Raw genomic sequence first — 16,117 nt, forward strand, 5'->3', positions numbered from 1 at the left:
ACGTGTCATGAGTATTCTCTCAAGTGTGGTAAATCATATCGTTTTGTTTTCTAAAATGTAAAACTGCCATTCAAATCATTTTATTATCCAACCAACCTTCAAAGAAAATAACTTATGAATGAGACCTTTAGAAAAATGGCCACGTCCTTCGGAGAATGATTTCTTTTCATAATCTGGTATTATGAATATGCCTTCAACAAAAATAGGTTAGGTTCATAAAAACAAATAGTAAATGAATCCTATTGTTCTTTCTCTTCAAGTTGCCCCTGATAAAAGATGTTCTTCTGAAACAAAGAAACCAATTTGTTTGAGTTCTTCGGTAAGCTTTTTACCATCCAATTCCAACTGACGGCGAATCTTCTCCAAATCCGATACATTTTCACTATTATTTCCTGAAGAAGAACGACCCAGATTCAACCTTTTCAAAGTATCCTCAGCTTTTCGAACGCTAGAAATAATCTCCGCAGTCATTGCAATATATCTTTCCACAACTTGTTGACAAACGGTATCAACGATTGGGCTCTTCAGATCCTCTTCTTTTGAAATGAGTTGTAGAACATCCCTCAACGGACGTAAAATATTGGAAACAAAAGGAGAATGATGTTTGGGAACAGGTTTTGTAGTCATTCGATAAGCAGCCAAAATTCCTCTCAATGACTGTAAATTTTCCGTGCACTTGGTGACAATCAGATTACACAAAATTTCCTCCACTTGAACATGTTTATCACTACACTTCATCACCGAAGTTCGAATCAACTGTAGAATATCTTGAACAACTTCTTGCACATTGCTGTTTGGCAAAATTGGAACGTCCAACTGAAATTCATGTTCTATCCAACTTGGAAGACACTTCAAATCCAACAAAACATTCAGCAAATCTTTTGGTTGTAAATTCGAAGAATCATCTTTGGCCTTATCAATATAGTTTTCAATATACTTCCTATACCTCGAAATACCCAATAATGACCATTCCAGAAGAAATCCAGTGATTGGCCATATCCAAATCTATTCCAATCATTCAGGCTTAAGAAAGATCTGCTTTAAAATCTATTACCTTTGCGGACCAAGATTCTTCCAAAAATACTTTCAGTCCTTCCGATGCCTCACAACGAAACTTGCATGAAGTTTTTTGAATTCCTCTTCCATGAGACAGACTTAATTCCAACTCATTCGCTAACTGCAACTCCACCGCTTCAAAATATGTACGAAATTGTTCAGGTTTCCAAAAGAAACGATATTCTGGAGTCTTGTAAATGGAATCTTGTGAATACATTACCTTTTCAAATTGCTGTAATTGAGCAAAAATTTCTTCTATCCCTCTATAAAGGCTACAGAAGAGTTTCCCAAAGTCAGTTTCTGGTAAAACTGAAAATCCATATACTTACATATAGAAGCGATGAGGATCCTGCATATTCTCCAAATGAACAATTCTACTTTTCAATAAGTCAACTACCACTGGCAAAATAGAGTGATTGATAAATGAAAAATTCCGATAGATAAAAGAATCCGTTCGTTTCATATTTTCCAAAAAAGGATATCTAAGCAGCTCCTGCACTGCGTCTTTCATTACTGGCAAACGATCCGAAATACTCTCAACAGACTCCAGCCTTTCCAAAATGAACGGTTCAACAAAAGCTTCCGCAAACCAACTTTCTACCTTCCCTATCAACTTTAGGGTCTTACAACACTCGAGACAACGCAGAAGACTTTCCTCCAACTGTTCTACGTCAGATAGCGCAGTAAGGAACCACCACTGCAACTTCTCTTCGGTTCTAGAAACTATGTTCTTCAAGTTTTCTTCTATTTGCTCTACAATTGCTTTATCTAATATTCTTCCATCATAGTCTATACTCTTTGCCTTGCCGATTTCCAACACCAGGTTCCTTAACAGGTTCTCTGTTTCTTCTTCTTCTGGCAGAGAGTTGCTTTGTTCTAATCTTTCCAAAAGACGCCAAGAATTTCTAAGAATCCTATTCTTTCTCTGCAATGCCTCTAAAGCTATCTTCAAATCTGTGTATCTTCCTTTTTCTTCCAAACTATTCGTGGTACTTTTCAAATCCTTAACAACTTCCTTTTCCACTACGTTTAGTTCACTCTCAACCTGAGCAACTTTTTTCTCTATCTTCACTCCATTCTCTTGTAATAGTTTGACTTGTTTGACTACTTGTTCCAGGTGTTGCCGATTTTCCCACAGATATTGCACCAACTCTGTTAATAGCTGTTGAAAGTTTTGAGTGACTTGACCTAACAATTGTTCCAACGAAGTGTTTGATATTTTTTCCAAAATATATTCCGATGCTGAAAAGTTTTCCTTTCTCAGCCATTCTTCTTCCATTCCTTTTGAGTTTTCCAACCAATGTAAAATGTCTATTTGCAGATAGAGATCGATTGATCTTTGGACTCTGTCGTTACTGACATTTTCTATTCCATGTTGTAGAAGCCGTTCTTGCCTATATGGAAATATACTGAGAATGACTATACAAGAGCTCGAAATATGTGGTGGAATTTTCACAACGTGGATATTCCTATTCGTTTGTTTTCTTTGCGCAACCGACACCTCGTTCCGAAGTTGCTTCTCAGCAATACCTTCAAAGTCTGATGAAGAGGAAAAAGAAATCCTGTAACAGTAAGTAATTCTTAAAACAGCACACACGTAGACTTATATGCTTACAAGGTATCTCTTCTACGGCTTTTCCTGTTTCAACAAAGTCAGAAGTGAAAAACCCGATTAATCAAAGACAGCGTTTATCCACAGAAATATTTCAATCTATGATAGATTATGCAAAGTATACATGAAAATTTCTCACATGGTGAATAATTATGGAAACGTTGGTCATTTTGAGGCGCAATGGTATCGCTCAAATCGTACTCCCAGTTTGGTTTCGACAAGCACTTGATACTACTACAAGATGGGAAAAGGTTAGTAGTTTGGGGATATTATTAGCTTTCCTCCAAATGTACTACATATGCTTCGTCGAATTAACGCTTTTCTATCGTTATGATCTTCTTGATCAGGATTGACGTCGTGAAACAACTGATATTTTTGATATCATTTCCATGTACAGATTAAGACTCTGGAGTCCTTGTTTCAGCACCTCGAAGTAATTGTGAAAATGTAGGATATGAATATGCTCATCTTTCTGGCAACAAGGAAAGAAAGTGGTTCAAACACAAAATAGAACGTGAATTTCCATCTTTTTCGGATGAACAAAAGAAACAAATACTAAAGGATTTGACAGCTGCTAAAAGTTTTGAAATTTTTTAGCTATCAAGTTGCCAACAGTCAAACCTTATGGTGGTGATACATCTCCTACAGGTTCACCCTAAACGGGTTCTAAATCATCTATATTATCATCCACCAAAAACTCTCGAAGACTATTATGACTGCTCCTAGTTTTCAGTACTCGGAGAACAAATAGAATAGTCCGCATCTGATTCATTGCCATCATAAGATGAACTTTCTTCATCCTGCATGACTTTCCTTAATGCTCGTTCAAATGAATGGTCATCAAGAGTCTCTATTAGAGATGCAGTTGCTGGAAATCGCGAAAGCAAAGCCTAAAACTCCCATCCATAAAATATTCCAATCAAACAAACCAACACACAAACCTTCTTCACAGCCTTCTTTCGGTCGTTTTCTGTATAACCATTTCGATATTGACTCAGTTCATCCAAATATCTCTCAAACGCCTCATAAAACCATTCCATTTCAAACTCTGCTGAAGGTCTACCACTATCCAATAAAACTCTAGAACTCTTGTTCTCCGATTCATTATAATACTTGGTCTTAAAATGTTCGATCAACTCCTTCACCAAGGGATCCTTTCCTGCAGAAGAATGCCCTGTTGAATTGGAGGCTATGATAGTAGCATTTGAATAGTTTCTCTCTAAATATCTTCTCTTGGGAGGATATTCAGGAGCCCTTTGGAGCATGTAATTGATTTCATTCAAATATGTTTTTGCCTCCCACTCCTTCTCTGTTTCGATACTACTACTATTATTATCCGATTTAATAGAACGACTGTCATTTTTATCGTTGCATGAATCAACCAATTCATCAAAATGAAGATCAATATACTCCAATGAATCGACATCAACTCCCAAAGCCAACTCCGGGTAGATTTCAATCTCATTACGGTTGAAACGACGAGATGATGGAGTTAGAAAACTCGCATGACAAAAAATAGTGAAGATGGGTATAGTGTGTTGAGCCATCTCTTCCCAGTGCTCAAACGATAAAGTGAAATCTCCATACATAGGAATACCTAAAATAAAATTGACATAGCTTTCACCAACTTGACTATCCTGCGGTGATGTGCTCATCTGACATATCGTTTTACTAAATAGACGTTCAATATGAGTCAAAGTTACCATAAGAATAACTTACTAGTCTTCCGAATATTCGTCCCGACCTGAATACAACCTTAAAATAGGATTCCAAGGACGCCTTCCCGGAAGATATACCGTTCCCACTATAAGTGTCTTCTTCAAGTTGATTAATATTTGCCTTGGTACGTCCATCGAGCTTTTCAACTGCGTGATACAGTTTAAAAGCCTTACAACATGACTGGTTTCAATTCTTGGCTGAACATCGGCAGCAGAAAAATTATGATAAACTTTTGCTTTTTTCATAAAGTGCTCGAGTGACTCTATTCCTGTGTTGTACTTGCTAACAAATAACCAATAGGCAGATACCATAAGGGAAACAGTTTTCATAGAGACAATGTCGCAAGTACCGAGCACCAATACCACCCTACATTCGCGTTCTTTCATACCGTTTGAAATCCAATTGTACATCATTGCGGAAACCTGCAATATCTTTAATAGAGGAGGAACGCTTAGATAAGTCCCAAGGGACATATATTGAGGTTCCACTCCGATAGCGTCAAATAGCGATATAGTCGCTTCATATAAACGTTTGCTTTCGTCCAGTGTTCTCGAAACATCTACAATAAGAATGTTCTTAGCTTTCCCACGAACATACTCTCTCAAGTCTTGAATGGCGTGTTCCCAGTCTTTTCTGAAACGGTTTGGAATATATTGACCAGCCATCAAACAATCATCTAAAACAAATAAAGTCTGTTTCTTGGAAGACTTGGAGCCTTTCAGAATCTTAAAACTTGAATTCAACATGGAAAGCAAAAGTCCCAGAAGCGAGAGAATGGGGGACAAATGAAATGGGAACAGATGAGGGAATCCAATCAATAAGAATTCTCTGTTCCTAGTAATATGTTTGTGTGTGTTTAAAACAAAAATAAGTTACAAGGTAAGTTCATACAACATAATAAGCACGTTTAAATGGTTGTCTTCTTGAGCAAACTAATATTCAGTTACTAAACAGGTGTATCCCAATCCAAACACTATCTTCTCCCATTATAAAAGTGAAAACTTAACTTTGTCCAGTAATGGACAATAAAAACTCGCCATAAAACAACAATCAACTTTCCAATACGCTATTCATAGTGCTCTCTGCTTTTCCCTTTCAAACGAATATTTCTTATCGGACTTTGTAGCAGTTTTCAAAACAAAAAATGTCTCGAAAACCTGAATTCGTGCTTCTCTTTGTTTATTTAGTGGTATACATTATTCGCATCCAAAATAATACGAATTTCTGACTCAGGAAACTGCGAATCTAATCTAACCTCAATGAGCTTCTTCAATTTGTGAAGCATCTCCATATTCTTCTGATAGTTGTATTCTGGACGTATTTCTTAAAATAAAAGTCAACATCCAAAAAGTCACCTCACCTGCTTCTGAAAATAACTTTGCAGAATCTGCTTTCTGTTGTTCACAAGTATTCATCAACGACTTTCTGTCAGTCAGCTCAATTAATGTCCACTTTGCATTGCAGTTCTATAGCTTACATTTTCTCAATGCGTTGCAATTTCTCTTGCAAAGAACGCTTCAGTCTCTCTTCATATCTTCGCGATATACGAAGTAACAATATACGAGAAATGACAGGTCCTCGAAATAGGTCTGATGTGTCATTCACTTGCTTCAGCATTTCTTTCAAGTTTTCGATTCTGGACTGAAACAAAGTCTTCATGATCAACTGATACAAAGGACAAGATTTACCTCAATATCAAGGAGAAAATCTTCAGGCCGTTCCATTTCTTGACTAAACAACATGAACTGTGGATTCCCAACTGCTTCATCGGAATCTTTAATTCTTTGTTCTAGAAAACTCTTCAGCTCCAAAAGATCGGCTTCAACTGATTTTCTAAACCCATCATTCATTAGGGAACACTTGAAGTTGCGTTCTTCAACAGACTCCAAAACGGTTGTTTCCTTATCACTTTCTTCTACATTCCAATCATTCAAAAGCTGCTCATGGTTTTGAACGGTTCCAAATTCTCCCCAGTCAATGAATGACTCCAGTTCGACAGGTTGACTTCCAGTTCCAATGTTTTCTTGTCCCTTTCCGAGCACTTGCACGGCATCTGAAGCCGATGAATCATCGGAATTTGCCTTTCAGACTTTTGAGTAAAACCAACAATTTGATAAACAGAAAAACTTACAAAATTTTCAGGATACAACTTCTCTATGTCAGATGATATACATATTCTCAAACTACTTAAATCTTCCATTTCTCTATTTGGCATTAAATTTGTCAGAAACGTATCGTGGTATTTAAGAATGCTAGTGAAACTTTTAGCTTGTAATACAGAAACAATTTCACGAAATATGCTAGGAAGCTTTCTGGTGAAAGAAATTTTGTTCAAATTTTGAGAAAGAAGCAAATCAATACCTCTTCAATTGAAAGAGTTGTAAATCGACATCTAAGGTAGGATCCATGTCGAATGCTTCAAAAAAATTCTTACAGTCCTTAGTAGCATCCTCCAACTTCTTTCGGAGGTCACCTTTTAACCAATTACGGAATATGTTTCATCCAAACAAGTAACTGAAAACTAAAATACCTTGGCGCTTTGTAAGAGTGGAATTTAAGGCTTCTTGTTTGCTCATATCTCTTCGGTTTTGAGGTATCTCAAAAGAAGTCAACTGAGTCATCCGTTGTGCTGTTTCGGCCAGAAGAAGATTATCTTTTTCGTAGTTTTCGGCAATTTCTTCCCTATAAAGTTTGTTAAACTAAATGAATCACGAAGTTTTGAAGAGAATAACGACTCACCAGGCTCGAAGTCGTTTGTCTTTTGGTCTTCCCAGCCAGTCCTTACCAGTCACTTCTTGTCGGCATCTAACAAAGTTTAAAATATCTTGCACCTCGAAGTAATAAATATTATCGGAGGAGGGATATTTTTCTCGTAGCTCTGGATAAGAAAATTCACCACGAAGAACACGACGTCCAACTCGCAATACCTTCGGGTAAGTAGTCCTTCAAAACGGACTTGATGCGTCCTCTTAAATTCTTAAGAGCAATATTCCACTTTCTAGGTATTCGGTTCCTGCTTTTCAACCAGTCTAGTAGCTGCTTATCCGGTATATCGACTATCAATCGCGATGTTTCCGCAGCCATGCAAATTTGAAGATAAATTTTTCAATATGTTATTCCAAGTGCGTAAAGAAAATTATGCCAACCATATCTGTATTGAATACGCACAATCCCGTATGAGGAACGTTATACAAAATTGCTGAATCTGAAAAGAGTAGCTCGAGAATGCTTCTAACAACGATGGCGTTTGAGATAAAGTAACAACTTTGCTAGTAAAAAGCACAAATGGTTTCATTAGAATGATAGAAAGCCAATTTTTTTTTTACTGTTTTGGCTATTATCTACTGTTGAAGGTTCCTAACCAATTCGGTGAAAAAATCAAATGTCAAATTTTCATTATTACAAAAACAAGTTTTGGAGTTTCTCAAAGCTTGAGAGAGGGAAAACTGTAATACTAATGTCTGACATTGACATGACACAGAAAGATACGAGAAATAAATTTATTTGAAAAGAGTACGGAAAGAAACAGAAACCCATAGTACCCAAACTCCTTTTTAAGACAAAGCAATTACTTGTTCAAGTTCAACTTTGAGACAATGTTTCTGAGAGTTTTTTCAACTTCGCTTCTTGTTTCAGGATAGGACACATAGCGCCAAGCAAAGAACGCAGTATACACTATGCCAACCTAACACAAAATCAGAAACCGGAAATGTACTGGTCAGTGTCGCATACCAGTTCCAATAGACTGGGTAGTATTGGAATATGATTCAATGATTCTTCGATAGACCCTATTATTTGCAGGCATATTATGCCAACGAGAGTAGCCAATGCAATTTGACCATAATAGGCAGGTCGAGAGGACACATCACTGAGAAGCTTTGAGGAGTATTCCTTTATCTTTGTAGAGTCTAGAGATATATTTTTTCGTGACGATTCACTGGAAACCGGCGACTTGTTCAATTGCCCATCAAAACTTACTGACTAGGAGAAACCATTCAGCGCTCGACCTCCTGAAACAAAATAGTCAAATACCTTTGAAGCTGTACTAGGAATACTGGTCACTGTAACAGGTTCAGAAGACTTGGTCTTCTCAGTCTCTTTGAAGAAGACGGCTTGAGTAGTGTATACGACTCGTAATAAATTTTGCTTAAATATTCTATTGAGTAATAGGTTCAAGGATTAAACAAAGTTAGTCAAACCTTAGGTTTCGATAACTCTTTGGAAGTTCTACTATAAGAAACTTGTGAAAACTTAAGGTTTGTATGAAATACAAAGCAAACTGGCATAATTATCGCAACTATCTTTTGAACTTTTTGGCGCGTTTTAAATCAAAAGACAAATCGCAAATGCTGTCTATCATTAAATTTTTGCCAATTTAAAGTTGGCCAGGCACGTTGTTTTCAGTGACACAGGAAGAGACTAAGATAGCTACATAAGATCCAACTCCCTAGAGGAAAATAGCTTGTCTATGGCTTGCATGCGGGAAATTATTTCTAAAATAAGAATATTGTAAGCAGAAATATGGATGAGCTACTAATATTTGGAATCTCAAGCTTCTTAGTTATCCAATAATATTTGTCCTTCTATGAGGTTTATTGCCAATGAAGTTTGTTGAAATACGGAAGAGAATCTTAATCGGACTCAGATCCTGTTCGACTTTAAACCTTTATTCTGTCGATAAATTCAACATTATTGCTTTTCGATAAAACGTGGAACGAACGAACTAGCAGAATTTTCAACAGCTGGAAGAAACGCTCCTTGTTGGAACAAAGATTCTATCGAAACTATCCAAGCGCAAGGTTTTACACACAAAAAAAGCTTCATGAGTTCGAAGGCCAGACCATAACTCTAACACAAAGAAAGTCAAGACGCCAAGAGAGCGTTGATTCCCATATTACAAGAATGTGGGAGGAACCCATCGGCAATTTTCTTTCACAATGAATTAACCAAGTTAATGCATTTTACGCACCGAACATATCTCAGAGAGAAGTTACTTGAAGAGAGAAATATCTTCTTTCGACAATTTTACCGTGGCGAAAAACTTTGTAACAAACGCTTCTATTCATTTCGAAGCTACACAATGACATATAGCTATGTCGGAGTATATTATTAACACAACCTCTGCATTATCTCCCATAAGGTATATATCTATATGTACAAATAGTCGGCAACCACCATCCAGTTAGTTTTATTCCGCAACATTTTCACTTTGCTGCTGCTCCACCTGCTTCTTCAGCAAACTAATTTCGTTCTTCAAGCTATCTCGTTCTTCGAGCAATTCCCGTATTATTTTTTCCTGTTCACTAGATTTGAATTCTAATCTCCGAATTTGTTCATTTCTTTTCATACGCGACATTTTTGCACTCCATCGATTCTTCAGAATTCTACTAAAACTTTAATAATTATTCGTAAAATTACAAGCAAACATCACCTTCTCAACTGCTTTTGCTCTTGAGTCAAACCCTCAGTGCTTCGAAGCGTAACTAGAGGGTGTGGCTCCTCATACATAGGTTGGCTTACACTCATACAAAGTGCATTTTCGCCGAATCTTCTCTGTTCGTCAGATATTGAAACCCCAAGGGATGGTTCCACACAGTCGTAATTTCTTGTCCGAGCATATTCACTCCATGGAAGCTGTCGAATCGAGTATAAATTTTCTTCTGAAGACGAAGTTTTGTAACTATTATTGTCATTACGCGGTTGACTGAAACCTGTAGGAGAATTGATCGGCTGTAAAATACCACCATCATGAAACGACACTCTGCTATTCCTATCCGCAATCTGTGGGGATGCAACTGCAGCTGTTTTTAATACTGTCTCTCCGCGTAAACAACCTCCCTGATAACCTGGAATATCTTCTTTTTGACCAATGGCACTAAAAATCTCAAACGATGGAAGTTTAGACTGAGAAGACGAAGTCTTATCCTCATGAAAAACATTTCTCTCTCCCTCTGCATTAGCTGCAGACAATTCACGCAAACGTGCACCATACACGTCAGGCTCCTGATTTGTCCGTAGCAAAACAGGTCGTTCCGTCAGAATTCCGGGAAAATCAGTTTTACGAGAGCTCTTATCCGAGTCGAATTCAAAAGAAATATTATTTCTCTGAACTTCGTTTTGCTTCGGTTGAAAGGTTGAGAGGAAATCCGTATCTTTGTCAAACCGTCCCCTTTCAAGTCTATAGTCTGTCAAATACCTCAATTTCTCTCGCCAGCTTTCAGTTTCTGAGAGAGAACCTTGCCAAGTGTTACCACAAGAAGACTTTCTTTCGTACTTGTCTAACTTGGGCAACTGTGGAAGTATTTCTTGCTTTCGTAAGACGTCCATAGAAATAACACGTTTTCTACGGGATCTCGAAGTTGTTCTGAAAGTAGTGGTTACGAACAAACTGGCGTAAAAGTTTCAAGATGACGAGCTGACAAAACAGCTTAAATAAAACAAAAAGTAACAGACGTTGAAACGACGTGAATATAATGCCGCTCAGATTAAAATCCTTTCTAGAGTTAATGAACGTGCGCTGTCTGCCTTCCACGTATCATTTCTTCGACATTCATGACCATCCATTGTCATCGATTCGGTACTCAATAGGATCGATTTGTTGGGAACACGTTGATCCTTGGATGGAAACAGTTAACACAAAGCAATCGACAAAAATTTCTGGTGCATGAAGATGACACGTAGAAAGCCAGAATCTCTTATAGCATGTATATTTGCTAGTCTAGAGCACTTTGACAGTTTTCCAGTACTTGTAGGCAACTTACAAGTTTTCTAAGTCATAGCATGTTTGAATTACATAAATTACTTGTAGTGTCTGTGAAGCAACAAACAGGCTATTTGAATAATTTCAAAAGAAAGCGAGTATTCAGTTTTTAAGTTTCCTTGTAACTCGGTTTTGGAGAAGAATAGACTTGTACCTATTTTAAACAGCCATATGAATTTGATTAAAAGAATGGGACTTTTTATGATATCTGGAGCATTTAACTGTGTCTTGTTATTGTCTACTCTATTTTCCTAAAGTGTTCTTAGAAATTCCCACTGTGGCTGTCCCTAGAAATACTAACAAACGTAGCATAAGAGAATATGTCATTTTCTTTTAGACAATGTCAACAAAGAAATGATACTCGTATTCTATTAAACAACTCCATAGTTTGTTGTATTGAATTAGGAAACTGTGAGATTACTTCGTATCATTGTATGAATACATCTGATATCCTGACTTTCATGAATTTTCTTATTATTTTTGTAGCCAATGAGTTGCGATACGACAAGGCCTTTTTTATTGCTGTGGCTTTATTTCGTGATGTCATGATGAAGTCTTTCAAAGGATCTACAGAGATAATAAGTATTTGGGATGATAGCTATGTAGATGCACGAGAAGAATGTCGATAACTGGGAACCGTTCTGTTGAGATCCATTACTCAAACAATAGGTGATATAACGATAATAAGTCTAAAAATCAATATGACAAGAAACGGATATACTATGAGACATTACTGCTGCATTCAATTTTACAATCGGACTGTACATGACTTGTTTTCAGCAATGAGCAAACTTCAGGGAACTGGAATGATTTCAGAAATCCTAGCGGTTCCTTGACACTAGTCAAGCTATCTTTTGAGTTGAAGATAACTTCGTTGTGTGCTTCATGGTATTTTATCGTCTATTATAGTAAATAAAACTTTATTACTTGATTTAGGAGATGAGCAACAATGTACAAAGTATAGTTCATGACATGCTAATCCTCAACCAACCACGAAATACTTCCTCTTTGAGAAATCATATTGACTTCTTACATGCAAAAATAATTTGGAAAATTTGAATAAGAAAATCTTCAGATAACAAGTCAAGAATGAGATTCTTCAGTAAAAATGGATGGTATATGGAGATAACTTACTGTACAATCGATATAGAATGGGAAGCGTCGTTTTTTTCGTCGGCAAATGTCAAACCACCGCGATTTTCAGAGGATGCGTCTTGCTTTAACACAAGCGAGAAGAGCACTTCAACTAGGTGAAGTTCCAATCGGCTGCATCATATTCTCTGAAAATGGAGAAGTTTTAGCAAGAAGCGGGAATCGTTGTAACGAGCTTATAAATAGTACCCGACATGCAGAACTTGAGGCACTTCAAGTGTCAAGGCTGTTGTTGGGTGATGCATTCCACAGTGAAATTCAAAAAGCAGAGTTGTTTGTAACTTGTGAACCCTGCATTATGTGTGCTGGTGCTCTACTGACTGTGGGAATAAAAAGAGTCGTTTTTGGTTGTAGAAACGATCGTTTTGGAGGGTGTGGTTCCGTCCTGGAGTTGAACGATGGAAGTTGTGGTCTTCCAGAAGGAGGAAAACCTTTCGATTGTATTGGAGGAATACTTGAAGAAGAGTCTGTAGCTTTACTGCGCCAATTCTATGAAGGTCCTAATCCAAACGCGCCTAGACCAAAGAAGAAAAATAGGAACAACAAACAAACTTCTCTCGAACCGTCTTTTGCTGCAGAAATTTCCTAGCAAATACTTGAAATTTTTGTTCTCTTTGTTATTGATAGGATCCTACTATTGTTCCCTTTTTGGTTGGTTTCTCCACGTCTCAAACTGGGAGCATGATATATTTTCTTCATTTACTATACCTCTCGAAATTTGTCGAATATATATATGAAATTTTATGCCATCCTGCTTGTTTGAAAGTTCTTCAGTTCATTTGATTAGTTGATATATTGCATTTTGCTGTTTTCTTTGAATCATTTCGAAGGAAGAATTTGTCTATGCATCGAGAAACCATCAGTATGAATGTAGCAGATACGGTGAATTTCCGAAGAAACGGGATAAAACTATTTGGAACATTTGCAACAAGTTCTGGAATTTTTGGCCAAGCTGTTTCGTTTATACATAAATCCTTTCTGGCTTAAGACATTACTAAACAGTATTGATCCTTGTGGCGAAGGCGAACCAGAAAGTTTGCTTTTCGGATACTTGACATACGAGCGAATGTATTCCGGAATGGAAGCGTTTTAGATTTTTTACTCATTCATTACTATAAGCCAAATAAGTAATTGTTAAAGTCGTCTTAGTCTGTAAAGGTTACTCAACTACCGAATCTTGCAACTACTGGGCTTTATCACAAAACAACGCTGTTAAATCTATAAAATAAGTTTCCTATTCTATTCTAGTACGTATATCTATTAGCTGTTCATGTTGTTCTATTGCACCTTGGCATACAACAACACGAAAGGTTATAGTTAAAACTATCTCCAGTAAAAGATTTACACAATCAACAAAGCTAAAAGCTCTCTAATATCGTATGTGACACTCCACCTTCCATGGCCACCGAGGCAATGACGCTGCAATGAGGAAAATGGCAAATAACAAACTACTTTCCAAGTAGAAAAATGAACGCCCATGACTCAAAGGTGCCGGTAAGTCTAAAGAAATCGCAAACGCAAATAGCGAACCACCTATAACTGGTCCTGCAGCAAAACCGGCACTTTGAAGTCCTTGTGCAAGACCCAGAGCCAATCCTACAGAAGAAGGATGGACTGAATTCTTGACAATCAAAGCGATGCCTGCCCAGCAACACTGTTCAAAGAACGCCAAGAATATATCAAACAATGTATAAATTATCCAAGACATCGTATCCTTTCTACTCCATCCGAAAGTAACGATCACTGCAGGCAACAAATAGTTGACACTTCCTACCAACAAACCCAATCTGATGGTGTTCACTACACCCAATCTCCGTGCAATATAAGGAAATATGTACAAGGCAACTAAAATTGTTGTGACCCCACTGAGAGTCTGTACACTGCCTATATCAGTGGAAGAAAATCCAAGACCTCCAAAACGAGGTTGTGTGGAGGCCCAAACAGGAATCACCTCGTCACCTGCAAGCAATGTAAAAGAGATCAACACAGCAACTATCAGAACGTGGCGGAAAGTCTTATTTTCGATAGTTGCATTGGTGGGTTCTGGAAGAACCGTACCTTCTTCATCAGGAGAAAAGAGAGAGGTCTCTTCTACAGCACTCTCTTGAATTGCACTTCTATCTTCCTCATCCAATCTTAAACGGTCGACTATTCGTGGTGCTTTGGGTCGAAGAGAGGGAGAAAGAATATTTGCAGTCGCTGCTCCGAAGCTGCCACTCAAACCGTAAGTCATAAAGCTGGAACTTTCACTTTCTTTCCTTTGAGAAGTCAAAGATGAATTACCACGACTTTTCACGAAGTCGTCTGAATAAAACCAATCTTCATCCTCGGTTGTGATCGGTACTTGACTGCTCTTTCCTTCCAAGGTGTTACCTTCACCTTCCTCAGCCTCATCTTCCTTTTCCAGGAGGCTTCTGTCTAATGATCGTGAAAAGCTCTGTTGTGAGGAAGACAAGACCTTACTTCCTCCGTCTAACTCTCCTTCATCTGGCTCCGGTATAGCTTCTGTCAAGTATGGGCCACGGTTCTCTGTATAACTCTCACGGGAACTCCACAAGGAACGCTCATCCCACTCACGATCACATCGTTGCCTTTCACGTCTACCACGAATAGACCTTGCTGTCGGAGAACCTCCCAGAAAACTTCGAGAACGCCCCGTATCTAGCAAGGGTGTTCGTAATGAGTTCTCAACAGAGTGTTCAGGTACGGTTGAAGGAATAGAGGAAAACAAACTTTGGGTCATTCGAGGAGTAACGCCTGCTTGTCTTTCAAATGTTTCCAGCAGATTTCTATCCACATAGCTTCGTTCTTGTTCTCTAACTGATGAATAATCTGATCGTGCTATCGACATAATATCATCCGTAAATGTTGCATCTAATGTTATTCCCTGTTCTTGACTAGGAAAACTTTCTCCTGCAATGCCATAACTGTATTCTGCAGGTTCTTCCCTATTGTTCAACCACGTCCTTTTCCTGCTCTCATCCAAGAAGAAAAAGGCAAAAAACAAATCAACAAATACATAAACTGAGACCAGCAAACAGGGTAATAAATACGGAAAGCGATCAAAAAAGGAGCCTGGAGGAAAGTAGTGTGGAAAATGCACTGAAGGCCGAGATAAGAAGCCACCAATAACTGGACCGATTACTACTCCAACTCCAAAAGTCAGTCCGATTAACCCGAAAGCTGCGGATTCATTGCTAGAGTCAGTAATGTCTGCCAAGTAAGTTTTTGCTACAGCAATATTCCTGTCATTAAAAAGAGAGAAAAATATCAAAATTTTGAATAATGCCATCGTATCTAGTACACGTACCCACTGGAAAGGCCGTGCAAGAAGCGGAAAATAAGAGCAGTGGTAATGTTTGAAGCCATTCCAAAAAGGTTGATGAAAAGAAAGTCTCCGACTAAACCAATAAGTATTACTGGCCTTCGACCGACTTGATCACTCAACGCTCCCCATAACGGGCTTCCAAACATAGAACCAAGCGTAAAACAGGAAGCAATCAAGCCCGAATAGTATCCAACTTCATTTTGCCGCCAATCTGGTATTTGCATAAGGTCTCGCACCAAAAACGGAGCGAAAGGGTACACAACTAAAAAGGTTGACATCAACCAACTCATATGGAACACATTCTTACTTGTGACAGAAAAGGCGTCGGCAAGAACAGCTAAACCAAGAATTACACTGAATCATTCGCAACAAATGTGAACTGTACAGAAAACAAGAGAAAAAGGAACAATACTCACAGTCTTAAAGTAGGAAGTGGAGTAGGCTTTGTAGGTTCTCGAGAATATGTCGCTTTCTTTGGTGAAGCATGAAC

The 16,117-nt window shown here is 37.9% G+C and overlaps 7 protein-coding genes across 8 annotated transcripts; 1 reads left to right on the forward strand and 6 right to left on the reverse strand.

The window, feature by feature from the left end:
* Positions 1–64: 64 nt before the first annotated feature.
* Positions 65–2,470, reverse strand: Gasu_23900 (oligomeric Golgi complex component COG2-like protein). The gene is made up of 3 exons (XM_005706698.1): positions 1,386–2,470; positions 1,055–1,328; positions 65–1,005 (listed from the first exon to the last, which is right to left on the reverse strand). The coding sequence occupies exons 1-3, from the start codon at positions 2,333–2,335 to the stop codon at positions 256–258; spliced, it is 1,974 nt and encodes a 657-aa protein (XP_005706755.1). The 5' UTR covers positions 2,336–2,470; the 3' UTR covers positions 65–255.
* An 859-nt stretch (positions 2,471–3,329) lies between these two features.
* Positions 3,330–5,220, reverse strand: Gasu_23910 (actin binding protein). Its single transcript, XM_005706699.1, has 3 exons — positions 4,388–5,220; positions 3,610–4,339; positions 3,330–3,558 (listed from the first exon to the last, which is right to left on the reverse strand). Exons 1-3 carry the CDS (start codon positions 5,131–5,133, stop codon positions 3,391–3,393), a joined length of 1,644 nt encoding a protein of 547 aa, XP_005706756.1. The 5' UTR covers positions 5,134–5,220; the 3' UTR covers positions 3,330–3,390.
* A 315-nt stretch (positions 5,221–5,535) lies between these two features.
* Positions 5,536–7,530, reverse strand: Gasu_23920 (hypothetical protein). 2 transcript variants are annotated; one of them, XM_005706700.1, is made up of 9 exons: positions 7,315–7,530; positions 7,127–7,265; positions 6,918–7,069; positions 6,749–6,860; positions 6,519–6,699; positions 6,076–6,468; positions 5,865–6,028; positions 5,748–5,812; positions 5,536–5,698 (listed from the first exon to the last, which is right to left on the reverse strand). In XM_005706700.1, exons 1-9 carry the CDS (start codon positions 7,469–7,471, stop codon positions 5,571–5,573), a joined length of 1,491 nt encoding a protein of 496 aa, XP_005706757.1. In that variant the 5' UTR covers positions 7,472–7,530; the 3' UTR covers positions 5,536–5,570. The 2 variants fall into 2 exon arrangements, with proteins under 2 accessions (XP_005706757.1, XP_005706758.1); XM_005706701.1 differs by having other exon boundaries at positions 5,536–5,812.
* Positions 7,531–7,871: 341 nt separating this feature from the next.
* Gasu_23930 (uncharacterized protein) lies at positions 7,872–8,820 on the reverse strand. The gene is made up of 4 exons (XM_005706702.1): positions 8,587–8,820; positions 8,420–8,533; positions 8,120–8,368; positions 7,872–8,072 (listed from the first exon to the last, which is right to left on the reverse strand). Exons 1-4 carry the CDS (start codon positions 8,671–8,673, stop codon positions 7,956–7,958), a joined length of 567 nt encoding a protein of 188 aa, XP_005706759.1. The 5' UTR covers positions 8,674–8,820; the 3' UTR covers positions 7,872–7,955.
* A 75-nt stretch (positions 8,821–8,895) lies between these two features.
* On the reverse strand, positions 8,896–10,880 carry Gasu_23940 (uncharacterized protein). Its single transcript, XM_005706703.1, has 2 exons — positions 9,819–10,880; positions 8,896–9,771 (listed from the first exon to the last, which is right to left on the reverse strand). The coding sequence occupies exons 1-2, from the start codon at positions 10,712–10,714 to the stop codon at positions 9,576–9,578; spliced, it is 1,092 nt and encodes a 363-aa protein (XP_005706760.1). The 5' UTR covers positions 10,715–10,880; the 3' UTR covers positions 8,896–9,575.
* A 1,420-nt stretch (positions 10,881–12,300) lies between these two features.
* On the forward strand, positions 12,301–13,071 carry Gasu_23950 (tRNA-specific adenosine deaminase). The gene has a single exon (XM_005706704.1). It carries the CDS (start codon positions 12,328–12,330, stop codon positions 12,886–12,888), a length of 561 nt encoding a protein of 186 aa, XP_005706761.1. The 5' UTR covers positions 12,301–12,327; the 3' UTR covers positions 12,889–13,071.
* Positions 13,072–13,075: 4 nt separating this feature from the next.
* Positions 13,076–16,100, reverse strand: Gasu_23960 (MFS transporter, DHA1 family, tetracycline:hydrogen antiporter). The gene is made up of 2 exons (XM_005706705.1): positions 15,610–16,100; positions 13,076–15,544 (listed from the first exon to the last, which is right to left on the reverse strand). The coding sequence occupies exons 1-2, from the start codon at positions 15,915–15,917 to the stop codon at positions 13,669–13,671; spliced, it is 2,184 nt and encodes a 727-aa protein (XP_005706762.1). The 5' UTR covers positions 15,918–16,100; the 3' UTR covers positions 13,076–13,668.
* Positions 16,101–16,117: the final 17 nt, after the last annotated feature.

This window comes from Galdieria sulphuraria (genome assembly GCF_000341285.1).
Source record: "Galdieria sulphuraria unplaced genomic scaffold scaf_17, whole genome shotgun sequence".
NCBI lineage: Eukaryota > Rhodophyta > Bangiophyceae > Galdieriales > Galdieriaceae > Galdieria > Galdieria sulphuraria.